This window comes from Lynx rufus, unplaced genomic scaffold, assembly GCF_022079265.1.
Source record: "Lynx rufus isolate CCGP_SWC_20201006 ecotype Redwood Valley unplaced genomic scaffold, mLynRuf1.p SCAF_4, whole genome shotgun sequence".
NCBI lineage: Eukaryota > Metazoa > Chordata > Mammalia > Carnivora > Felidae > Lynx > Lynx rufus.
In genome coordinates this window covers 31,607,396-31,633,374 of record NW_025814856.1, presented here as the reverse complement: position 1 = coordinate 31,633,374, position 25,979 = coordinate 31,607,396, and the positions used below count along the sequence as shown (strand labels likewise).

Below are 25,979 nucleotides of genomic sequence, written 5' to 3'. Positions count from 1 at the left end.
CACACAGCCTGAATGTGGAGAAACCGGGATTTAAACGCAGGTCCTTCTGAGTCCCAAGCCCACACTTCCCTGGCACAGCATGTCGGATCCGGTATTCACTCTGCGAGCACCTTGAAAGGACCGTCCTATAATGGCAGCCAGCAGCCCCATGTGGCTCCTGAGCCTTTGAAATGTGGCCTAGTGCCACATGTTGAAATGATAATATTCTAGATATATGGGGTTAAATAGAAAATATCAAAATTAATTTCATCTGTTCCTTTTGGTGCTTTTAAAATGTGCTACTAGAAAATTTTAACTTCCATGTGTGGCTCACATTTTATTTCTTCTGGAAAGTGCTGGCCTAGAAGGTCCCAAGCTGTGTCACAAAGGGGCCTGGGAGGCGGCCATCCAAAGCAGGCTGCAGATAGCACAGGGTGGCTGTGGGCGGCTGGCACCCCACCGCCAGAAAGGCCAGGCTCCCCTTACTGCGGAGAGAATGGAATGAGTCAACACCAACATTTCCAGAAGAGTATTTTGCAGGATATTAATAGTAAAACCAAACAGTCTCTTAGTGAAATGCAGGCCTGGGTATGTTCAGCATGTTATACTACGTCAAATAGATATTCTTTAAATATTTTCTCAAGTTATTTCAAGTATGACTCAGTTTCCTCATATTGAAACGGATAGACTAGTCCCTCCCATATCTGGTTGCTTGGAGGAATGATCTAGTTAATCGATATGAAGTGCTTAGAAGAGCCCCTGACACAGAGAAACCCACTCAACAAACGTCAGCCGGTGTTACTGTGCCAGGAGCCCCTTGTTACTGCTTTTGTTGAATGAGGTGCAGGCTGTTGAATGCGGAAGCCGGGCCTTTGGGTGTAGTGCCCCGAGTCTCCCCATTTGGCTGGAGGCACCCACCCGCTGGAAGATACTGTGAGGACCCTCAGACGTGCCTCCCACCACCCACAGCCCACAACCCACCCGAGCCCCTTGAACTCTGCAAGAAAGCTTCTCAAGTGTTTTCTTCCAATGGCATCCCCTTCTCTGCCACCGCCCTCCCCCCCACCCGCCCCCCCCCCCAGAGGAAAGTTCCTCAATACACTTCTTTCCATTATCTTTCCAAGACTGGGTCAGTCCCCCTCACCTGCCCTGTAACCTCTCCAAGAGCCCATAAGTTACCCTCTTATGTGGTTCAACAAATGTAAACTGGGTTCTTCCCTGCAAGACTTGACTTTCTTAAAATGCTAAGGAGCATGGAGAAAGTCCCAGATGGAAATGCTGCATGTAATGTTTTGCAAACCTACATTATTCGGTTCTGGAAATATGTTCTGGGACTAATGTCCCATGAACCACTCTCAGGGAAACATAGCTCACAAAGGTTCTGGCCAGCCAAAAGGAGTTTTAGCAAACTGTCTCCCACCACTGCCCTTTGCACGTATTTCCCTGCCGGCAGGCACTGAGCACAGAGCATCACAAGACACTGTGCGCGCCATTTGTGTTTTCCCCAAAGCTCACCGTTTGTACAGAGAAATGGGTTTGACATATCCCAGTGAGTATCTGGGGATTCACTCTTGCTTTTAAAGCCAGCAAGTTGAGGACCTTTAAAAAAATTAAACATTGGTGAGTTTTCATTCATCCAGGACAGTCTTCCCTCCATGCCCCCAGCTCCTTCCATACCCAGTTGCTGGAAACTCATCGTTCTTTATTATTAGAACATTGATTGGTTTTATGGCCGTTTTTCTTTTTATGTTTTACCTTCCCCCCCCTCCCCCACGGGTCTTGTTTATCCATCGTCCTCTGGTCCCAATAGACTTTTTTCTCTCCAGCCGAATCTCTGTCTGAAGGCTTCATGAACCCTTTGAACAGACGGGAGTAATGCAGATCTTAGATCTGACGAGAACAAAGACAGTCTGGGCAATGCCACTGGCCTCTCCTTTTTCTTCCCGGTATGTTATCAGCTCTTGGAGTCAGTGGAGAGATGGAAGCGTTTGTGGCCTTTGTTTCCATCCCGTGACATCTCAGACTGTCTTCCCCCTATCAGTGCGCGTGTGCTTGTCACTGGACCGGATGTCCCACTGGAGCAGGGACCGGCCCTTCACCCTTTGGTCCCCTCCCCCACCCTCCCTTCTTTCCTGTAGAAGAGTCTTTCTGAAATAGAACTGTTTTCCTTGAGAAACCTTAGTATCAGCACACGAATTCCTAAAGAGGAGATCTGTTGCAAACGACTAGTAAAGACATCACTCATCATTATTATCACCTTAAATACTTAGTGGATCTTTCCTGCGTGCTGTGCTTTGCACTGAGGACGTTTTGGACACCCTCTCTTTCTCTCCTCACAGTTACCCTTCAATGTGCTGTCATTGCTATTCCAATTGTTGTTATAATCCTCATTTCTGTTATTATCCTCATTTTTCAGATGAGGGAACTGAGGCTTTGAGGCACAAAGGGCAGTTATAAGAGTGCTCGGGCAAGGCCACAAACCGGGGCTGGTCTGCCTCCAGAAGCCAGGAGCAGGACCCACAGATTCCTGTCCGTTTCCTTTGGCTGCCAGACCAGGGTGGAGCAGAAGGGAGGCATAGTCTTCCCTTTGGTTCTGTGCTATGATTTCTCTGCCCACTTAGACCATGAGGTCACAAGGTGGCTCAGTGCCTTAAGGAAGTTCAGTTAAATTTTGATAAACCTTCTGAAAATAGAGAGCAATAATTAACTTCCCAACTGTTCAAGTTAACGTTTGAGTCTCCGTAGCCCAACCCCGGCGGACATGAAACTCTCATTGAGTGACTGCTGAATAACAAGGCTTGAATGTTAGTTTCTAAAATGATTCCAGTTTTTTTGTAATGCCATATGCGTTCTATTGTATGGCAATGTGACATGAAGCGCCTTTAAAATATTTTTTACCAAAAATAGCCAAATGTTACAGTTTTTTGTTTTTTTTTTTTTTTTACTGTGAGGTTTTAAATAATGAAACCATCTTATTTTTTTTTTAAGTTTATTTATTTATTTTGAGAGAGAGAGAGAGCACAGGCAGGGGAGGGGCATAGGGGGAGGGTGAGAGAAAGAATCCCAAGCAGGCCCCTTGCTGTCAGCCCGGAACCTCAAGCAGGGCTTGAACCCATGAGCCATGAGATCATGACCTAAGCCGAAACCAAGATGCTTCACTGACTGAGCCCCCCAGGCATCCCGCCATCTTGAATTTTTATAATATAATTTTTTTAAGGATTGGCCCCAAGTTTTATTTTTGTTTTGTCGTTGATATTGTTTATTTCAACTTACCTAGCTCAATACCTTCACAAATTAGGTGTTCAAGAAGTAATTTGTTAAAATTCCACATGTAACATATAAGGAATGTTCTATATACTTTGTTATTTAATTCTCAAGACCACCTTAACATAGGAGCATGCCCTGACATGCCCATTTAAGAGGTCAGGAAACTGAGGTCCAGAGAAGTGACTTAGAAAAGATCATTTAAGGGTACAAATAGCTTATATCTTTGGAATTGTTACTGTACCCCAGATAATTGTTTTTATGTAGTCACTCTCCCTTAAATGGTTCCTTTAAGTCCTTTATGACTTGTAAAAAAGAATAGAATAACTCTACTTACTGGTTGCTTCCTATGTGCTAGGCACTTTATATGCATGACCTCCAACTATTCCTCAGACAAGTCTATGAAATGGGTACTGTTCTTACTGAGCTTTATAAGTGAGAGAATAGAGAGTGAAAGGTGGGCATTGGCGGGAGGGTGGGATACTTGCCCAAAGTCAAATAGGGCTTGAAGCGTGCTCCCTTCAGCACATGAGATCTTGGAACACTGTGCTGGTGTAAGCATCACTGGTTCCGCTTAGTGGTCAGCAACGCAAAGCAGTTGGAAGAGCCAATATTAACTCATCTTCTTGTTACAAAATGTTACAACTTGAGTACTTATGATGTGGCCTTAGGAAACACACCCCTGCCCCCTCCAGCTGTTTAACGTGCCTCATTGTTTCCGTGTGCATGCAAGGGTGCAGACTGCAAAATATTGCACTTTTCTCTGAATGCCAATGTGCATTTCATTATGCTTTTTCGTGGTTTTTTTTGTTTTTGTCTTAAGTCTATTTTATAGAGCAGTTTTAATAGCAAAATGAGAGGAAGGTACAGAAGTTTCCCGTACATCCCCTACCCTCGGGCCTGTATAGCCTCCCCTACCATCAACATCTCTCACCAGCGGGTACATTTGTTACAGTTGATGAATTTACATTGATATACCATAATGATTATATCTTAATCACGTCAAGTCCATATTTATATTATAATCTCTTCTTGGTGTTTTATATTCTCTGTATTTGGACAAATGCATAAAATGACGTGTATCTATCATTATGATTTCATACACAGTACTCTCACTGTTCTAAATATCCTCTGTGCTTTGCCCACCCATCCCTTCGTGCCCCAGCCTCTGGCAACCACTGATATTTTACTTTCGCCATAGTTTTCCTTTTCCAGAATGTCACATAGTTGGAATCAGTACAGTGTATAACCTTTTTAGATTGGCTTTTTTCACTTAGCAGTATGCATTCAAGGTTCCTTCATGTCTTTACATGGCTTGCTAGCTCATTTCTTTTTAGCGCTAAATACTGTTCCATTGTCTGGCTGTGTCACAGTTTATTTATCCATTCAGCTACTGAAGGACATCTCGGTTGCTTCCAAGTTTAGCAATTATGAATAGGAGCCATAGACCTCCATGTGCAGGTTTTTCTGTGAACAAATCCTCTGGGTAAATACCCAGGAGCTTGATTGGTACATAATGTGGTATGGTTCATTTTGTAAGAAACTGACAAACTGTCTTCCAAAGTGGCTGTACCATTTTACGTTCCCACCATCAATGAATGAGAGTTCCCGTTGTTAACATCCTTGCCAGCATTTGGCGTTGTCCGTCTTCCAGATTTTGGCCGTTGTAAATGACGTGTGGCGATATCTTAATGTTGTTTTAATTTGCATTTCCTTGATAATGTGCGATGCTGAGCGTAGTTTCGCGTGCTTATTTGACAACGGTGTATCTTCTTCTGCTCAACGCACTGTTTTAAGATTTGAATGCGTACGGGTCGCTCCTAAGTTATTTCGTTAAGTGAATGTGATGAGTTTTTGAGGAATCCTCGGAGAACCATCTTGAAAAAATGATCTCCTATTTCTGAGTGTCGTATTTGAACTTCAAGAAGAGGCAAGAGAATGGTACAGCCACTTTGGAAAACAAGCTGGCAGTTCTTCCAATTGGTAAACACAACAGTTCTCCTTCTAGGTACATACCGAAGAGAGACGTAAGCATGGTCACACAAAAACTTGTACGCGCATGGTCCTAGTAGAATTACCCAATTGGATTGTTAGACCCAAATGCCGCCAATTAAGAAACGAAGAAATAAAATGTGAAAGAAGCCAGTCACAAAAGGCCACGTCGTGTATGACTCCGTCCGTATGACATGAGAGAATAGGCAAATCCATAGATACATAAGTTAGTGATTTCCAGGGGCTAGAGGGAGAAGGGCAGTGGGGAGTGCCCACTAATGGGTACAGAACTTCTTTATGGGGCAATGAAAATGTTCTAAAATCAGATAATGGTGATGGTTGCACAACTTTATGAATATGTTCAAGAAAACCACTGAATTATACCCTTTGAAAGGGTGGATTCTATGGTAAACAAATTATATCCCAACATAAAGTACTAATACATGTAAAGCTTCTTGGGGGGAGTGATGGGAGGAGGAGACAGAAGAGCAAAAATGTGCCTTTTGTCCTGTGCTTTCCACCGGGGTGAAATTTCACTATGGAGCCCATTCTGATAAAACTGGTAGGAAAGTAACATTGCAAATTGGAAACACTAGCCTCAGTTCTATGATGCGACCAGGTCATAAAAGAGAAATGTGGACAACTTTCTTTTTATCCTGTATGTCCCTTGGCGGAAATCCTTGGCTGTTATTACAAATTCTATTTGTAGGTATGCACGTTACAGTTCCTGTGTTTTCAGTTCTCAGTAAAACAACGTCCATGCATTTTAGTCATTATGAATACCTGAATCTTTAAAGCTCATACTATTTTTTAATGTTAAATTAAAATTTGCCTGTTAAAATGGATAATGTGGTTGGAATTAGTTGAGCCAATTAGGTCATCAAATAGGATTCTAACTGATTAGGGTAAAAGATCAGATGGGTCAAAGGCTGGGAAGTATTATCTATGAGAAGATGTTATTTTTGATTCTGAAGAAGTCATTTTATTCCTGCTTGTTCATGCCACATAAAGCCTACTGAATTATTTCTTTGATATACAGATTACTTGTGAATGAAATGTCTTCCAGGAATATTAGAATTTTCGTGTGTTCTGTTATATACTGTAGTCTCTTTGTGACTAAATGCCTGATTTCTTCAGCTTTGTTATTTAAATAAGTGTACTTTGTTTCCAGTTAGTGCCTCCTCCGACTCAGTTCCTCCTCACATTTTCCATGTGCCAGTCCCCTGATGGTTGATTCTCTGAGAGTATATTTTCCCTGCTCAGTGGTCAAAAAGAGTGAATTCTTTACAGCATTTCCTGAGTGGTTTTCTCACTGCAGGTATACTTTTCTCTAACTAAACCTGATAAATCAAAATACTTAAGGAAGACCTGAAGTAAATATTATTTATTTTTCACAAACTGACATATTTTCTTTCTGAAACGGCTTTATTGAGATCTAATTCACCTACCATCCCATCCATCCATTTAAAGTATACAATTTAATGGCTTCTGGCGTATTCACAGATATGTGCGACCATCATCACAGTCACTTTTAGAACATCTTTATCACTTGAAAGAGAGACAGCATACCCTTTAGCCATGAACCACTCACACCCCTGCCCCACCTCCAGCAACTAATCTACTTTCTGTCTCTTTCGCTCTGCCTGTTGTCACATTTCATATGACTGGAATCATATACTGACTGGCCGCTTTCACATTACTTTATTGATACAGTAAAGCTTGTCAGAGTGTTTTATAATTTTAAAAAAGGGCCAATTCACTATGAAGATTTAACCATAATGAATATAGATGCACTTCGTAACAAAGCACCAAGACACATGAAGCAAAAACCGACAGAAATAAAGGGGGAAATGGACAATTCACCAGTAACTCTTGGAACTTCAGTACCCCATATTCTATAATGGTTAGACCAGGGAAGCAGAATATCAACAGGAAACAGAAAACTTGAACAACAGTGTAAACCAACTACACCCAACAGATACCCATACGATACTTTACCCAGCAACAGCAGAACACAAATTCTTCTCATGTGCACAAGGAACATTCTCCAGAATAGATCATATGCTAGGCCATAAAAAAAACTCAATAAATTTTAAAGGATAGAGGTAATACATAGCACCTTCTCTGACTACAGTGGAATGAAAGTAGAAATCCAAACCATTTCAAAAGTGGGAAACTCAAAGCAATGTGGAAAGTAAACGGCCCACGCTGAAATAACCAATAGGTCAAAAGGGAGGTTGGAAAATACTTGGAGGTGAACGAGAGTGAAGATAGAACATATCAGAATGTCTGGGTTACAGGTAAAGCAGAGCTAGAGGGAACTTTAGCACCATCGAGGGCTCTATTCAGAAAGAATATCTCAGATCAGTAATCGTACCTTCTCCTTAAGACACTGGAAAAGGAAAAGAACACGAAACCGCTGTATGTAGATGGAAGAAAATAGTAAAGAGTAGAGTACAAATTCATGAAATAGTAGAAAAGAAAGAGACTCTAAAACCTTTGAAACTTTACTGATTTCAATAATTGTCTTAAGCTTTTACAGAAGACATTAACCAGGATTATTTGTTTCTCATAAAGTAAATGACAGTTTCTTAATATTAAAAAGCATTCCATTTTCAACATGGCTTCCGTAAAGAGCTAGTCTTTGTGAAAATATCCAGGTGCTCTCTTTTTTTCAGTTGAGATGCAACCAAACCATGAGCCCATTTCAATCCCCAGGTCTTGAGAAATCTTGCCCCGATAAAGCGGTTTTCAGGGCAGTGATCAAACTCACATCTCATACCTTGTATGGCCACTTCCTGCATGTAACATTGGATGAGTTGCTCAATCTCATTGAGATTTATTTTCCTCAGTAGAGGTTAATTTTCTCATTCTAAAAGGAAGCGTGAGGTAACATACACCAAAGAGCCTAGTTCAATGCCTGGCCCATAGTAGGTACTTGATTAATATCTATTCCATAGTCATTTGATGACTTAAAAAGGGACAGCCCAATGACCCATATGGCATGGGTATAACGTATATGAATGTACTTGAAGGAGACCCGAACAAAAGGATGTCATATTGAATTGTACTATGAACCAGACTTTGGGCTAGTTATGTGATCTATGGCCGAATCGCATATAACTTGTTTGACAGTATGAACTAATTTCACTATTGTAACAACTGCTAAAGCACTCATCATGGGCCAAATACACATCCTGGCCTCCATCAGTTGCTTTAGCAATGGTTTTCATGGTCAAATATGTGAACCCTTCAAATGTGAAACCACTTATAGTTTAATCTTTGTTATTGGCGTAATAAATTCTAGCACTCGTGTCTTAGGTAAGCATACTTGTCCATTGTACAATTCTGTTGCCTGTTTCAGGCTACAAGATGGTGGCATTAAAACCTGGGAGTACATTTATGAGATGAGAGGCAACATCACTGATCAAGTTCTGTTTTTACTCCAAACCTGTTTGGGCAGGCACATTTATGCTTATTCTGTTTATTGTGTGGTTGATGACTTTAAAATTGAATTATTTCCACCAGCAATACAAGCTTCAAGCCATGTTCCAGACTCGTGCTTCTCAAAACATGCATATGAATATGCATCACCTGGAGATCTTGTTAAAATGGAGATTCTGATGTATCAGGTGTAGAGTGGGGCCAGAGTCTACATTTCTAACAAGCTTGTGGGAGCAGCCAATGGTGCTGGTCCATGGACCACACTCTGAGCAGCAAGACTGTGTAGAACTGACGGGGTACCTAGGCAAGAGTCAGAAATGAGTAGAGCTATTCTGATACTATCCATCACGGCCCCAATGGCCCGTTCATACTCTCTGAATTTAATCCACTTCCTTAGCTGAGCCCTGAAGTAAATTAATTAAAAATTCAATGATGACGAAGAGCCGTGATTCTATTCTTACCTTCCACGTATTACAGTTATTTAAGACAGTAATAGAAAAATAACCTTGTCGTGCGTTTTCTAGAGTTCATTTGTATTGTCTGTTAGCCTCGCCACCTCTCAGGCCTCTTTATTTTGTAGCTCCTTGAATATCAAAAGTGGTGTGTATGAGACATCTCCATTTCCATTCTCTAAAGCTCAGTACCTGTGTTGGCCCTTCCTTTGTCTGTGGCAAAGAACAATGAATGGCAACCACTTAAATCCCAGCAGGACTTTGTTACTAAATGAAAAGAGTCATAGGCAATTGTTTCCCTTAGACCCATGCCTGATTTTCTAATACCCTAAGTGAGCATTTATGGAAGCTTCCGGGGAGGCTCATTTCAGGTCCTTCGTCATTTAGATGAGAGTGCGGATTGAGTTTCTCCCCTGGAGTCCACAGGGTGTAGAACCCGGTTTTGTATGTAATTTGACAACAGAGGCATCATTTTAAGACGTGGCGAATTACATTCTTAATATGAAATAGATGTGGCTCGAAACATAATATGTGCCATCTGATTTGTTACAGAACGCAAAAATAGTCACAGTGAAGACAAGAGGAAAATGAGAACAAGAAAATGGGGAGAGAAGCATAGCCTGGCTGACGATGTGGCGGTATTAAAAAGCAGCTTAGCAACAAAGGCTCTGCCTGCCTCTGGTAACAAGACGGACAGCACGAGGGAAAAGAGGACCCACAGAAGAACAAAACGTTTTTTATCCTACCCACGGTTTGTAGAAGTGATGGTGGTGGCAGACAACAAAATGGTTTTATACCACGGAGCAAACCTTCAGCACTATATTTTAACTTTAATGTCAATTGTAAGTACATTCAAAAGAAGGTGGTTTGTGAGGTCCTTAAATGTGCCATTGGGAAATGGGTTTCCACCCAGTGCTGTGGAAGAGCCTTCTCAGGGCTGGCATTTCAACGATTCAGGCAAGTGACTGAAGAGAACCTAAGATTATGTATTGGTTGCCTTTCTGTCAGAACAATAAGGGCTACCATCCTGAATGTTCATTCTGCTAGACAGTGTGCTTCATTGTGACAAGGTGGCATTTCTAATCCTCCTGGCAACTCTCCTAGGTAAGCTTATCACCCCCATTTTGCAGAGAAACTGAGCCTCAGAGGACTTAGGTCACTTGCCCGTGGTCAAGTAAAGCTGATCAGGGGCTTAGAGACTGCATGTGACCTGTAGAGTATCCACGTCCCAAACCCAGTGCTCTTTGTGTGACATATAAACTTGCACAAGCGGGTTCGGGTCTCTCGTAAGACTTTTGAGTGCTTCTTATGAATCAGAATCACCTTGGAGCTTTTTGACCTGCAGCTATGTGCCTCTGTCCCCTTCCCCAAGATTCGAATGAAATAGCCCTGAGATGAGGCCCTCAAATCTCTCCTCTGTATTTTCCTACTCTTGGTTTGAATCAAGAAATCAATAGGTTTGCATTATAAAAAAAAAAAAAAAAATCCAACAGAACCAAAGACTATTAATGAAAAGTAAGTGTCCTTCCCTACCCTGGTTCCTTCCTAGAGGCGACAACTATTAAAAGGTTTTTTTGCATATGTTTCTAACCAGCACTGCCCAGTAGAAATATAATGCAAGCCATGTATGTATTTTTAAATTTTCTAGCCACTCTGTGAGGAAAGAAAAAAGTAAAATTAGTTTTAATAATATATTTTATTTTCTATCAAAATATTACCGTTTCAAAACTTGCTAATGCAATACTTTACTTTTATTTCATACTAAGTCTTCAAAATTCAATACGTGTTTTACACTCAACAGCACGTATCATTTTATTTTTTTATGTTTGTTTATTTTGAGACAGAGAGTGTGTGTGTGTGCCTGCAAGCAGGGAAGGGTAGAGAGGGGAGGGAGACAGAATCCCAAGCGGGCTCAGCAATGTCAGCGCAGAGCCTGATGCAGGACTCGAACTCAGGAACCATGAGATCATGACCAGAGCTGAGATCAAGAGTTGGACCCTGAACTGACTGTGCCACCCGGGCACCCCGCATGTCATTTTCGATGAGCCACATTTCTAGTATTTAGTGGTCACATGTAGCAAATGGCTACCATATTGGACAACACAACTCTAGGTATTTCTTAGATGAATATGTATGCATATGTATCTTTTTTTCAAACCAGAATGGAGTATTAATATACGGTGTTATACGTATTATTCTTTTCTTTTAAAAATACTGGGAATTGTTCTTTAGCAGCCCATATAATCTCCCCTCATTCATTTTAAGACTCAACATAGCTTTTCTTCCAATGGATTGACCCTAAGTTATATAAACAAGAATGTACTTTTAATAAATTCCTCAAAAGAATAAGAAAAGCAGCCATGTTTGGGAACTATGCTTTAGGATTTCTTCCTCTCTCGCCCTCACCTATGGTTCTCTTTGTCCTTCCCCTCACTGCTGTGAACCACTCCTTTGTCCTCCCCACCCCACACCTCAACCAGCCTCCCCTCTCCTCTCCCCTCTCACCCCTTCCCCACACTCAATCCCATGTGCCCCAGACCCCTCCTGTCTTGGAGGAAGGAAAGGAGAACCTAAACAGCCTTCGCACTGAGTCAAGTCCATTTCCAACCTATACGTTCAGACCTTTCAGAAGAATTTCAGTTTTGAGCCCAGACTCTGGGTCAAATGGAGCCTGGCTCTGCTCCTCACCGCTGTCTAGTCTTGGAACAGTTACTTAATTTCTCTGAGCCTCAGTTTCCTTACTTGTTGCACAGAGATTATGATACCCAGCTCAGAGTTTTGCTGTGGGGACTAAATGCAAATGTGTGTGCAGTTTTCAGCAATGATCTGGTACACAACAGGCATTCAATGAATGTTAGCTCTCATAATTAATGATAATACTGGGGGAAAAAAAAAAACAGGTTACCAGCTTGTGAGGAACACAAATGGGAGGTAAACATGAAGAATGTCAATATTAGCAAACGCGTGGTCACTGTGAGATTCCATAATTGGGCAATCTGGGGCTTCAACTGGGATGAAAGAGTGATCGAAAATTAATATCCAGTGCTTTGGCACAGAAAACTTTTAAGTTGCGTAGCAATGCAGTTTCCAAGGAAAACACTTTGAAATTTAGACTTGTTAGGTTTCATTATCATCTGAAACTGCTGTCTGTGAATTTTTCAAAGAGAGTTTTAATACATGTTTGTTGAATGAATGCAAATTCAGAACTACCAAATGCATATGTTACGTGAAAACGTGGCAAGAGGTGGAGCCCAGCGTAAGAAGTGTATTGCTTATTGCTTACACAGAGTTCACAATTAACCTTGAAAAATTTATCTCGGTTGCAGGTAGCCTCTATCTATAAAGACCCAAGTATTGGAAATTTAATTAATATTGTTATTGTGAACTTAGTTGTGATTCATAATGAACAGGTAATAAAGTTTTTTTTCTTCTTTCTTGTATATGTATCCGAAATGGCATATCTAATTGGTGTCGGCACAATGGGCCAATCATAATTCTCTTCCGCATTTAGGAAGGACCTTCCATATCTTTTAACGCCCAGACAACATTAAGAAATTTTTGCCAGTGGCAGCACTCCAACTATCCAGGTGGAATCCAGCATGACACCGCTGTTCTTGTAACGAGGTATATGGATTTTTTTTTTAAGTTTATTTATTTTGAGAGAGAGAGAGAGAGAGAGCGCACAAGCAGGGGAGGGCCAGAGAGAAGGAGAGACAGAATCCCAAGCAGGCTCCGCACCATCAGCACAGAGCCTGATGCAGGGTTCAAACTCACAAACTGTGAGATTGTGACCTGAGCCGAGATCAAGAGTCGGACGCTTAACCGACCACGCCACCCAGGCGCCCCTTAAATTTTCCAATTTGTAAATGGCAGCTACTAACTCAAAAATGTTTGAAGCGCCATGCAGGGCAACCAAGAGGGGCGCTGTCCTATCTGTATTTCTTGTTGGCCACCTTGGGTATAGTCACAAACGCTTACTTTTACAAGAACTGAAACGAAAGGCATCCAGAGCCTTCTCAGGAATGCTCCCAAAGGAACTAGAAGCACTCACGCCGCTGTGGGCGGGAAAGTCCCAGTTGGAGAGGTTTTCACTTGCTCTGTGGCTACCCCTGCGGCAGAAGAAGACCGCTAGATGTAGCTTTTAATCCGGAAGTCACTGGCTCCCAAGCTTTTTTGAGTTGCAAACCCTCGGCCTTGTTGGCGTTTTGTAACCTCCTGCCCCGCAAGGTGGGTGCTGTTGTGAATGTCTAGGGGATTGGGAAGTGTTTTACTTGTGTTGACATTTACTCTTTGCTATTATCCTGGCCCTAAGTCTGCTTTGCTTTCAGACAGGATATCTGCAGAGCTCATGACAAATGTGACACCTTAGGTGAGTGTGCTCTGTGTGTCCTCCGTGGCTTCAACAGTCTACCGCATGTTTTTATTCCAAGCCGCAGTTGCTTTTCAAAGCAATTCTCAGTCCTTCTTTCCTTCTTTTTTTCCCCCTTTGAATAGGTCTTGCTGAACTGGGTACCATCTGTGATCCCTACCGAAGCTGTTCTATTAGTGAAGACAGTGGACTGAGCACGGCTTTCACAATAGCCCACGAGCTGGGCCATGTGTACGTTTCCTTTCCGTGTTTCCATTTAATTCACAGTGACCTAACCCTTTTTCTTCCTTGGCATCAGTGAGTATTCACTTGACTTCAGAGAGTGGAACGTACTCTTAGAGTCATAATAGAGATTTTAGGATTGAAGAGCCTTGGACCTAACTGGGAGAAACAACGTAGACTTTAGAAAGTTGAGTAATGCGGTGAACCCTCTTCAGCCATGGCTGACGTGTATCCTGGGTTCAAATGCGCATGTTTTCTGTGCACAATCTGATATTCTCCTTTCCTACTGGGAATTGGAGGAATGAGGCCTTTCCAGCCCATCCACTGAAGCTGAGGGTGTATTAGCTTAGGAAACTTTTGTGACGTAACATCTTTATCTGGAAGGGTCGGTCTCTCTTCCCCTGGTTCACGAGTTTTCGCAAATCCAGATCATTCCTGATCGTAGATATACAAGGCTGTCTTTCAGACGTTTAGCCTCTAGGCACAATGACATCCCTTTTTTCAGGGAAGAGGTTAAACAAAGATACAGAGAAGAAAACATTTCCTAACTATGGTCACTTAGTGGTTATTATGAAATTGGCCTTTCCTTTTTGTTCTTTAGAGACAAAGGATAGTTAGAACATGGGTGAAAGAGTGTAAATTTACGAGAAATTCTTCTGATTTTTGATCTGCATTGTTTTCTTTCTAGGATGAGTTACTTATGCTATATCTTTTAAAAATAATTTTTTCAAAAGATGTCACTAATGTAGTTGTGTATCAGTTTGCATGTCATTGTTAACTTTGTTTAGAGGAAAAATAATCTATCAAGCAAGCTTTTTCATTCAACAATTTTTTTTAATTTTTAATTTAAAACTTTTTTAATTAAAAAAAAATTATTTTTGAGAAAGAGAGAGAGCATGAGTTGGGGAGGGGCAGAGAGAGAGGGAGACACAGAATCCAAAGCAGACTCTAGGCTCCGAGCTGTCAGCACAGAGCCTGACACGGGTCTTGAACCCACAAACTATGAGATCATGATCTGAGCCGAAGTTGGACATTCAACTGACTGAGTCACCCAGGTGCCTCTCAACAAATGAGTTTTGAAGGCATGTATGCACAATGTGATATTCTAGAAGGAAAGCAAGATGCATATGTAAAGCCATCTCCAATTTAGTTCAGCATATAATAGGTATATTTTAAAACTTTGAAGCATATTTTTAGAGCATGCCTGTTTTCTTTTCTCCAAAGGAAATATTGTCAGATGCTCAATATTTATAGCACAAAAGAGAAATGGCTTTCACTTAAGCAGATATGGTGAGCCAGAGTCCTTCTTAGTCTGCTTCCTCTTTGTCTTTTTGGTTTCTGAGATATTTTTGTGAAACTCAAGGATTTCTTGGAACTCAGTTTAAAAACTGGTCCTACCGGGGTGCCTGGGTGGCGCAGTCGGTTAAGCGTCCGACTTCAGCCAGGTCACGATCTCGAGGTCCGTGAGTTCGAGCCCCGCGTCAGGCTCTGGGCTGATGGCTCAGAGCCTGGAGCCTGTTTCCGATTCTGTGTCTCCCTCTCTCTCTGCCCCTCCCCCGTTCATGCTCTGTCTCTCTCTGTCCCAAAAATAAATAAACGTTGAAAAAAAAAAATTTAAAAACTGGTCCTACCAACATTTCCCAATACAAGCGCTCCAACAATAATTCCAGGAGAATGCTCTGTGAAGGGGGGAAGGATTTTTATATTCAAGCGATTTAAAACATTTTTTTTCTTCCCAGTAGAGCCCTGCTTGGAGTCACAAGGCTGAGTGACATAAAGTCAAGGCTCTGACAAGTCCTGTATTAAAGTAAACTGCTTAGTTTTGTTTAACTCTCTTTTCCCAAACTTATTTTAATAGAATCTTTTGGGGATTTTGTTTCTTTTGCATAAAGTCTAGTGATTGCTTTAGACCTTTAAATAGGAGGTATAGGTTTGGCCATGAAGAGTAGGGTGGCGTTTCAACAAGGCAGACCACAATGGGGGAAATTATAGAGACAGGAATGCATTCAAAAAAAGGCAAGAGTTTTTGTGATTAACAGATTAACAATTCCCCACAATGTATGGTCAAGAGGCGTATACTATTTAAAGAAATATAATTAGTTTCCTGTTAATTCCTTCCTCACAAGAGCTTACAAACTCCTTTTAGACAGTCAGTTTACTAAGTTTGTATTTTAAGGAAAGTAAGAATTTTGATCAGCAAAACCTGAATACTTTCAGCTACAGAGGAGCCTCAGCTGTGTCAACTGTAGTCAACACACATCTCCCCCAACAAGAACCATGTTGTTGGCGTTGGCCTAGGAGCTTTTGACATGGTCTCCCTTAAACTTCATAATCCCCACATGGTGGATAGTGTTGTTTCCCTGTGTTTGACTTTGGCAATATTAAATTGCCTCAAGTTTAGTTGCTAATGTTGAGGTACCAACTTGTGACATTGGAACTAGGGAGCTGGGAGCCAGATACGCAAGTTCTGGACTAATTCTTTGACTTGAGAAAAATGTATGCTGTTTCCCTAACTATTAGATAGGGCTAAAACATATGCACCACATCTCTGAAGTGTTAAGAAGTTTAAAAAAAAAACAAAAATGAAGTAATTGGTGAATGATGTGAGGTATTAGCGAAACAAAAGGTAGAGCTCTAGCCCTTTAGTGAATTCTTTCTGTTTTGGTGCTTTGTTTCATATAGTTAGGTTTGCTTATATTTTAAGGAAAATGACTATAATGAATATATATATATATATATATAATGAATATATATAATATATAATGAATATATATTGAATATATAATGAATATATATATTATATAATTATATATTATATATAATTATATATATAATATATATGAATATATAATGAATATATAATGAATATATATTATGTAATTATATATTATATATAATTATATATAATATATATGAATATATAATGAGTATATAATTATATAATGAATATAATAATATATAATGAATATATATACATATATACATATGTATATATATATTTTAATTTGCTACAGTACTTTTCAGCAAATTTTCTAATGACCTTTTTATATTTTTTTAAATTTTTTTTTTTTCAACGTTTATTTATTTTTGGGACAGAGAGAGACAGAGCATGAACGGGCGAGGGGCAGAGAGAGAGGGAGACACAGAATCGGAAACAGGCTCCAGGCTCTGAGCCATCAGCCCAGAGCCTGACGCGGGGCTCGAACTCACGGACCGTGAGATCGTGACCTGGCTGAAGTCGGACGCTTAACCGACTGCGCCACCCAGGCGCCCCTCTAATGACCTTTTTAAAGATTAAATGTTAAGTTGTTACAGTCATGACTGTCTGACAACATAAAACCCTGTTGGAGAGGAAACAGCAATTGATCTTATGTGCGTCGAGCATCATTGGATGCTTCAAAAATAGTTCCTACATTCTCATACCAGCTCTGAGGTAGGAAGAATTTGGGAGGTCACTGAGTCTCTACTCTGTAAAGATACAGAGATCTTTACGCAGTATTTCTGACAAATCTTGTACAATTTGTCTAACAGGAGAGAATATGCTTTGTATGTATTCCAAAACACAGAGGTTTTAGAGTCAGACTGAAGTGCTTTCCAATCCCAGCTCCCCCACCCCATCAGCTGTGGGGCCTTAATCAAGCAATTTAACCACAAACATCAGATCCTCTGCACCACAAGGAAACAAAAAACTAAGATTTGAGGGTGTTGTTTGTGTTGGGTTTGTTGGTATAAGAATGACAGTGACTTTGCATCAGGGAACTGACAACTGGGACAGTCATTCTTTGCAGAAAATGGACTTGGAAGCCTGAAGAACTATTAATTTGAACTTAGACAGATAAAGGTTTTCTATCTCATAATTTCCACTCGGAATTTACTCCATCAGGCAGTAATTATTGAGGAGCCCAAGTTTTGTTTTGTTTTTTTTTTTTTTTCCAACGTAGAAGAAAACCAAACCCAAGGAAAATGAATGAAATGCATTTTATAGGCTTTTATCTGGGCTTTGAATGTGAAACAAGTCCACACACTTCTGCCTAGCTCGCTGCTTTCCCTATTTCAGGATGAACTCATGATGCAAATTCTTCCCCAAATGCAAAATTAATCACATGCATCAATTTTGTGACTGCAGCATCATTCAGAGAGGACAGTCCCTGGGGGTTTGTTACCTGAGCTGTGAATGGCATGTGGGTCATAGAATTGATGTTTCTAGATTGAGAAATGCTTCCTGTCCTTCCCTCCCCACGCCCCCCCCCCCCCAGGCCCCATTTTCTCTGGCAAAGCCAAGAATGGCAAGTATGTGTTAATGCTGCTGCTGAGTTCCCTCCCAAGCCCCAGAGGACATTGACACTCCATCATCGCCTTTTCTTGGGTAGAACCTGGATTAGTTTTAGAATCTTTTTGTGCCCAACTTTTTAGGAAGCCAGTACCAATCAATTGGCGTTGGCAGGAAGCATGAAACTATTTGCCATGTCTGCGTTAAGCCAATTGAATTGGCATGTGTCCGGCTTCCACGCCTGCCGCTTTCCTTAATGGGTTTTATTGTGCACGAACTTCACATTCCTTTATAATGATATACCTATGCGGTTATATCATTCGTCAGCCGGACCCAAAAGGAGGGATGCCAAGACCCATAGTGAGCCTCTTATTAGAAAGCTTTTGGCCTCAAGTTTTGACACTTGACTGACTCTTTGTATTCACGATGCTATCATAACTTGGCCAAATTCTTGACTCTATATATTGGCCTTTAACAGCTTATTAGGAATTCCAACTACTGTTTTCTAGCACCAACTATGGCACGTTCACAGCCTCTGCAATACCAAAAAGTACACTTGACCCAGATCATGGCCCACTGTCCTTTTTTTTTGTTTTGTTTTGTTTTTTTTTATACATTAAAGGCCCTTTGTATTAAATTGGGGGAGAATTCTGTTTTATGCTTCACTCTGCCTCGAACCATCCAGTAGGTTTTCTTGTGATCACCAGGATGTAGGTTCTTAGCCACAATGAAGACGTCAGTTAACTTTTTGCTCTTAGATGCATTCTTGTAACAATGATGAGAGCTCAATCCTTTGGTGTTTGTTGATGTTCCCATCTTTGTCTCTTTGGCCTTAGGTTCAACATGCCTCACGATGACAACAACAAGTGCAAAGAGGAAGGAGTGAAGAGTCCCCAGCATGTCATGGCTCCCACATTGAACTTCTACACCAACCCCTGGATGTGGTCAAAATGTAGTCGAAAATATATCACTGAGTTTTTAGAGTAAGACTTAAACTTTCTTTTAAGCACGAGCTTCTAGTGTCTGGCCTCCATGTAGTGAACTCATTGTGGGAAAGAAAATGTAGAGTCAAGCATTCCTTTTGAGTTGTTATTTTTGTTGACATTCCTGGGAGGAGGTAAAAAAAATACTCTGTGACATCTGTGCAGTTCTATCCTTGCCAGAGTTTTGAAGATTACAGACTGAGCTAAAGAAAAGGTCAGGATCTTAAAGAGAATATGTAAATGTTGCTTCATTCTTGGTAAAGATATGAAATCTGTTCAGGTCTTCGGGGAGGGACCATGATTGTGATTACACGATGAAGGAAGGCCACAAATATTTATGTGGTTGCAACTTAGTAATTTTGGCTTGGAAAGGGGGAGGGTGGTGAGACGACCCCAAAGAGGGTAATGTGGGTGGATGAAAATTACACAGACCTCCATGTTGTTGAATTGAGAACATTCTGTCTCTGTCTCTGTCTCTGTCTCTGTCTCCCTCTCTCTCTCCTTCTTTCCTCTCTTTTCTTGTTTTGTTTTTTAAGCTTCCTGCCAGGCAGTTCAGAGATCCAATTACATTATACAATATCCCTGTGTCACAGATTTATTGCTGTTCTCTCCCAGATGTACGAAAGGTTAAGTGATTGTCCAAGGTCACTGGGTGTATATTTCTTCAGCCACAGGGAAGAGGGGGCTTATTAATCAGAACTCACCAGGTGTGAATTTTCCAGAAGAGGTGTTTGCAGAAAAGTCAAAGAACCGGAGGATTGCTGTTTTTTCTTTTTAACCAGATGATCTGAAGGGTTGTTTACTATGGTTGTAGGTTCACTCACTCATCTAGTCAGCAAACAGTTACTAAAGACCTGTTGCTATAATGTTTAGAGCCCCATGCGCACATGAAAAAGATAGTATCTTTGCCCCTAAGAAGCTTGCGGTCTATTGGAGACGATAGCAAATAATAATAGGTAATTGCCCCAAAATGTGATAAATGCTAGGAAAACTACATATTTCCTACTGACTATATTGTATGGATAGCCAGCAGATCCACAAACAAGTATATGCCAAAAATAGAACTTCAGCTCCTGGAGTTTAGCCTGGGATATACAGAGTAAAGCACGTTTGAAAAATAAACTATCCGCTCTACCTTTAAAAGGCGGGATGGCCTTCACTTTCATCTGGAGCCTTTGACAGCCACATCTCATCCAATGCTCTCACCATCTGTGTTTTTCTGCTTTCCACAGCACTGGTTACGGTGAGTGTTTGCTTAATGAACCTGAAGCCAGACGCTACCCTCTGCCTCCCCAACTGCCGGGCCTCCTTTACAACGTGAATAAACAATGTGAATTGATTTTTGGACCAGGTTCTCAGGTGTGCCCGTATATGGTAAGTGTGTGGGGCCATCTCTGCCCTCATCCCTTGGTTCTGGACAGTTTTCTAACACTTTTACATTTTAGTTACTTATTTTGAGAGAGGCAGAGACAGTCCTAGTGGGGGAGGTGCAGAGAGAAGGGGACAGAGAGAATCCCACGCAGGCCCTGTGCCACCAGTGCAGAGCCCAATGCGGGGCTCGAACTCGCGAAACCACGAGATCATGACCTGAGCCGAAACCACGAGTCGGATGCCTGATCGACTGAGCCACCCAGGCGCCCTGATTCTGGCATTTTTAATTCACAGTTTCCCACTGGCTTCTTAGTCTAACATCAGCCATTCATGGTAAACTTGAGAAGGGTCCACTGGCTGTTTAAGACAATAGTAATAGTGATGTTGGTGATCAAGTAGAAATAGTGCTTGCCGCTGGGTGGTACTTCACCTACACATTCTCATTACCCTGTCGTGGCAGCCCAAAAGAGAGATCCCCATTATCATTTTCATTTTTCACGTGGGAAAGTGAGCTCAGAGAGGAAGGGGTCACAGAGCTGGTGATGGCACAGCTCAGCCCTTTTCTCTCTCTCCCCTGACTTGCCGGGGTGACCTTTACCACACAGAATCTTCTAGATTCGGCGAAGGCGGTTCATGAGGCAAACCTGTTCCCCGGTTTCAGCTTGTCAGGGCCGTGTCCCGTGACCATGTGGGGCTTGAGATCATTTCTGGCGGTAGCTCAAGTGATGGGTGTGGGATATTTTAATCTCTGTGCTGTGGGCACTTGGACCAATGCTATCCATTGGTTATCAGGGTGCAAGTGTGCTTCCAAAAGGTACCCCCTTTCCTTCCTGTGGGAGTCTGTTTGGCTGTTTTGGAGGGAGAGACTTCCGAGATAGCATGGTGAATTGGGAAACACAGGGATTCCAGGGAGATAGTAAACATTTTTAGTAAAATTTGTCCATGATTATATTCCTTTCTGCGTTACTCATGATGGCAAAGATTCCCCCTTTACACCATCTGAAGTCCTACCAGACGTCAAAATGTGTCTCACGGGCTGCCCTCTGAGCCTTTGGAATATTTTATCATTCATCATAGGAAGGAAAAAAAACCAGTCCCCTTCCAACCCACGCTCTCTCGCCGGCCAAACATTAGTTGAAAGCAGTTCTTGCCTGGTCCCATAACGTCTAATCGCTGAATTTTTGTTTAACGCAATTGAGCAGATGCAGTGTAGACGGCTCTGGTGCCATAATGTGGATGGAGCGCACAAAGGCTGCCGGACTCAGCACACGCCCTGGGCAGACGGGACAGAGTGTGAGCCTGGAAAGGCAAGTAGCACCCCAATCCGTTCTTTTGTCTCGGGGCGGCAGAAACGGGCAAAACTGTAGCTGTCAGCTTGGTCACCATCGTTTAGAATAGAAGTTGATGCAGTGTGTTTTAGCATGCGTAATACCTTTTGGGGCCAGGAGGTTCAACTTTACATTTGAAAATTGGGAAGACTTACATTACAGTGCAATAATGCTGCAAGACACCGAGCCATCATTATTGCCTCAATTTGAAAACCCCCCTTCTCTCATTTTAGCCTCCCTCAAATCCCAATGTGCTTTTCAGGGTATGGGTACATTTAATGCGAGACGGTGTTCCTTTTTCTTTTCTCTCTTTTGCAGGAGGTGGCAGGTGGGGGGTGGGGGGCAATGGAAGGCTGTTTTTAAATTGATGGAGGGTCTTAAAATCAAAGAAACGCAGATATACCGTGAACTTATTTTGTTCACTAGTGGGATACCACGATTGTCCCAGCCTGTGTTGGTCCCTTAAAGGAACTGTGAGGTCGCTTGGGATATATCCAAATGCAAATTCTGAATTTGCACTTATTCCCACTTATCTGTTAATGACCAAACAAAATCTGCTACTCGTACAGCCCGGAAATAACGATGCGTCCACACCCCTAGGAATATGATCAATGCCACCTTCTGCACTTGCTTTCCACTGCAAGAATAAAAAGTTAGTGTATCAGTGATACCATCATCATCATCATCACAAAAAAGTTGGCTACAAGAAGTTTTAGATCTAAACCTGATTTTATCCCTTTGGAAATGGTGTCCTTGCACTCACCAGTGATGCAGTCCTGGAACTATTTTCTGAGTCTCTTGTCATCCTTACATAGATTTTTCCTGTCTTCTCTCTTCTTCCCTCTGTCCACTTTCCTCACTTTGAATATTCTGTTCTTGGCTCATTTCATTTGCCTCTAGTTTCCCTTGAGGAATTAGTAGCCCTCAGGATGTGTCCATAGAAGAGGTCCTCAGAAATGACAGACTTGAACTCTCCCTTCCCTGATCTTCTAGATAGGGAATTTAAAAAAGAAGTGACTTGCCCACGGTCACTCAGCTCATCAGGGCAGTGTCCCCATACACCCAAGCCCCTCCCCACCCTCTTTTCCTCCTCTGCTTTGTCTGGAGCGTCTACTATGGTGGCCATACCTCAGGCCCACTGAGCTCCTTTGGTCCCAGTGGTCAAGCAGGAAGACCGGTGGCTTCTTTACTCATGTGTCAGGGTGGTTGTAAAGTTACACGAGCTGGCAAGTATGAAAGTTATTTGAAAAATTACAAAGTTCAGTACAAAAAATTAAAAATTACACTGAAGCTGATTTTATACCTGACTTACTTGGTGACTCTGTCAGCTCATGTTGTCACTTCTTGATGGCTAAGGACCTCAGCACTTAAGAATACAGCTTTCCTCAATAACAACCTAACCAAAACTATACATGGACATGGGCACAGTAGCTTTTGCACCTTTCGTTAACTTCAAAAGACATTGCTCTCCTTGGCCAGAGAGAATTCTTCACTTTTTGCAGGACGTTTATCTCAACGTGTTGATGGCTGGAAGATCACAGGTTTGAGTGAGAATATGGTTCTCAGGTTTCCATTGATCCAGACAGACCATTGATGCAAGTGGTTCCTAGATTGGACCTAGCTGACGCCTTGGTTGGTTGGCTTGAGTTAGAGCCAGCTGACTATGTTGCCTAAATTGATTCTGTTTGATCCCAGAAAAATCACTGGTGTTATCCCGTGGTGGTCCTTAGTCAATCTGACGTACCCACCTGCTATGTCCATTTCTCATGCACGTTATCGCTGGAAAAACCGTAACAAAGAATTTTCAGTAATAGGATGACATGCATTGTATTTAGTGATAGTGCCGCGAATGGGCTACCAACGTCAACGTAGCATTGTGGCATCCCAGTCAACCCTGAAACACAAAGGAAGTTGGGAGGACATTTGTCGTATCTTTTTCTGATCTTCTGTTTTCGTAACAGAAGCAGAAGATAAGGGGTTGCAGGGTAATCTTATACCTGAGGGATGGGGAAATTTGGTAGATCTTTCAGAAGTCTTTTTCTCTGTGTGCTTATGTTTAGCAAGAGCAAAAGACTTCAAGGCATTCCAGAGGGCAGGCTCAGAACACTCTCAGAGAAGCAACTATGCGGAGAACACGATAGGTAGCTGTTGGTTCTGTTTTAGAAAAAGTATCCAAGTCTAGCAGCTTTTATTAAAGATGCGGGCACGGGGCGCCTGGGTGGCGCAGTCGGTTAAGCGTCCGACTTCAGCCAGGTCACGATCTCGCGGTCCGTGAGTTCGAGCCCCGCGTCGGGCTCTGTGCTGACGGCTCGGAGCCTGGAGCCTGCTTCGGGTTCTGTGTCTCCCTCTCTCTCTGCCCCTCCCCCGTTCATGCTCTGTCTCTGTCTGTCCCAAAAATAAATAAATGTTGAAAAAAAAAAAAATTTAAAAAAAAAAAATAAATAAAGATGCGGGCACGTGTGTGTTTATTTCCCTGAAGAGCCTTTATGCATTTTGCATATGCCCAAGATGGTGGAATTGTTGGCGTAGAAATCCTTGGTGTTCTTTTTTCCTCCATTTTGTTTTGTTTTCTTAGAATTAGCAGTAAAACCATATGCCTTTTCTCCAGCCGATTCGGACTCCCTTTGCGGTGGGGTTAATTTCTTGTTTCTTTCTCTTCTTTCTGCCCTGCTCCCTCAGCAGTGATCTGTCTTGAGCTGCTGACACGATGTTATTTTGATGAATGACTCTAATTGTCTTTATTTTCTCCATTCTCTTGTTAAGTCCATTAACATTTCATTTTAACCCTTTTTGTGAGTCTGAGGTATGAAACTCTGGTTTTAAGTCTCCTTGGGACAAAACCTACCTCTTCCAACCTCTCAAAAAAGATGCATTTATATAAACTATCGTTTAAGTGGTCCTGGATACCTTTAAAAAAGGCTGACTATATTTTGGCTTGGATTCCACCAGCCGCTTAGCACTTTGTTATGAAGTAATGGCTCTTCCACTATGTAATTATTTGTCGAATTTTCCTGGTGAAATAGAGTCTCTTGGGACATATCTGCCAAACAGCTCTTATTTCCAGGCACTTCTCCTATTCTTGTTGTTGTTGTTGTTGTTGTTTTCAATAAGCTCTGTACCCAATGTGGGATTTGAACTCAAGACCCCTGAGATCGAGAGTCACATGCTCTTTGGATTGAGCCAGCCAGGTGCCCCACTTCTCCTGTTATTCTAAGGTTCTTCTTCTCCTTCCCTTCCTGCGCATCAGTGATCACATCAGTAAGGAATATTTGATTTGCAGATCAGTTTTTAATTGTAAGTATAGGAATTTCTCATTATTTTGTAGAATTTGTAAAACCTGTTTTTAGCAGCTGGCCTTGAGGGCTGGATTTGAGAGTCATCAGCTATGACCCCATTTGTATATTAATTAAGATTTTGTTTAGGTCAGATCCAATTATAGTAATGTAAGCAAATTGGCCCTTTTTTCTGGCACATACAAAAAAATTAGTCCCGAACTAGTTGTGGCAGCTCCACAAATCATCAGGCAGAGACGTAGGTTCCTAACGTCTTCCTGTTCTGCTCTCATATGCAAATGAATTTCCTCCTCAAGATCACAGAATAGCTGCAGTGACTCCAGCCATCAAGTGGGAGTTCCAGGCAGAATGAAGCCAAGGGGCAGGGGACAAAGGGGCAGAAAGACCTTCCCAGGAATGTCACCCAATGAAGTCTGCTGACTTCTCTGATCTGTGCAAGAATCTGCGGAAATACAGATTCTTTAACCAAGGATATAGGAGAGAATGGATATTGGGTAGGCAGCTTGGGGTCTCGGCCTCACTTAACTATGTCATTAATCTTGCCTTTTTATAATTTTTTTTTCTCTATTTAATGTCAAAAATTATTTCCATTTGCTCGCCATCGGGAAGGCAGCATATGTGTCACAGCTAAGAGTTGTATAAATGTTTGTCATTATGTTACTAACTTTATTTAGTCAGGTCCCCTGACTTACATAGCTGTGTACTGGGTGCTTTAGATACACTGTCTCTAGTGTTATACTCACGACAGCTTTGCAGGTTGGTGTCCGTTTTCAGCTGTGGAAACAGAGTCAGGGACTCACCTAGGGTCTCAGAGTGAGTTTGTGGCAGAGCCCCCGCTCATCACGAGACCATTGGCCTTCCAAGCTTTGTCTTTCTAAGACCTGCACCGTCTGGCATGGCAGCCAGTAGCCGCACATGGCTAATGAGCCCTTCACATGTCAGTCCTAACCTGAGATGTGCTTAAGAGAAAACATACAGCAGGTGTTGAAGACCGAGTATGAGAAAAAGAGTG

The 25,979-nt window shown here is 41.9% G+C and overlaps 1 protein-coding gene across 2 annotated transcripts in view; it reads left to right on the top strand.

Annotated features, from left to right (window-relative positions):
* The window catches only part of ADAMTS9 (ADAM metallopeptidase with thrombospondin type 1 motif 9), a 160,787-nt gene that overhangs the window by 18,144 nt on the left and 116,664 nt on the right, over positions 1-25,979 (top strand). The window contains exons 4-11 of one of the 2 annotated variants that reach the window (XM_047096972.1): positions 9,684-9,973; positions 12,458-12,541; positions 12,643-12,755; positions 13,460-13,500; positions 13,626-13,731; positions 18,829-18,975; positions 20,208-20,349; positions 21,549-21,653. In XM_047096972.1, the coding sequence (XP_046952928.1) occupies positions 9,684-9,973; positions 12,458-12,541; positions 12,643-12,755; positions 13,460-13,500; positions 13,626-13,731; positions 18,829-18,975; positions 20,208-20,349; positions 21,549-21,653 (1,028 nt within the window). The remainder of the gene's footprint in view (positions 1-9,683; positions 9,974-12,457; positions 12,542-12,642; positions 12,756-13,459; positions 13,501-13,625; positions 13,732-18,828; positions 18,976-20,207; positions 20,350-21,548; positions 21,654-25,979) is intronic. The other variant, XM_047096973.1, reaches the window with a different exon arrangement.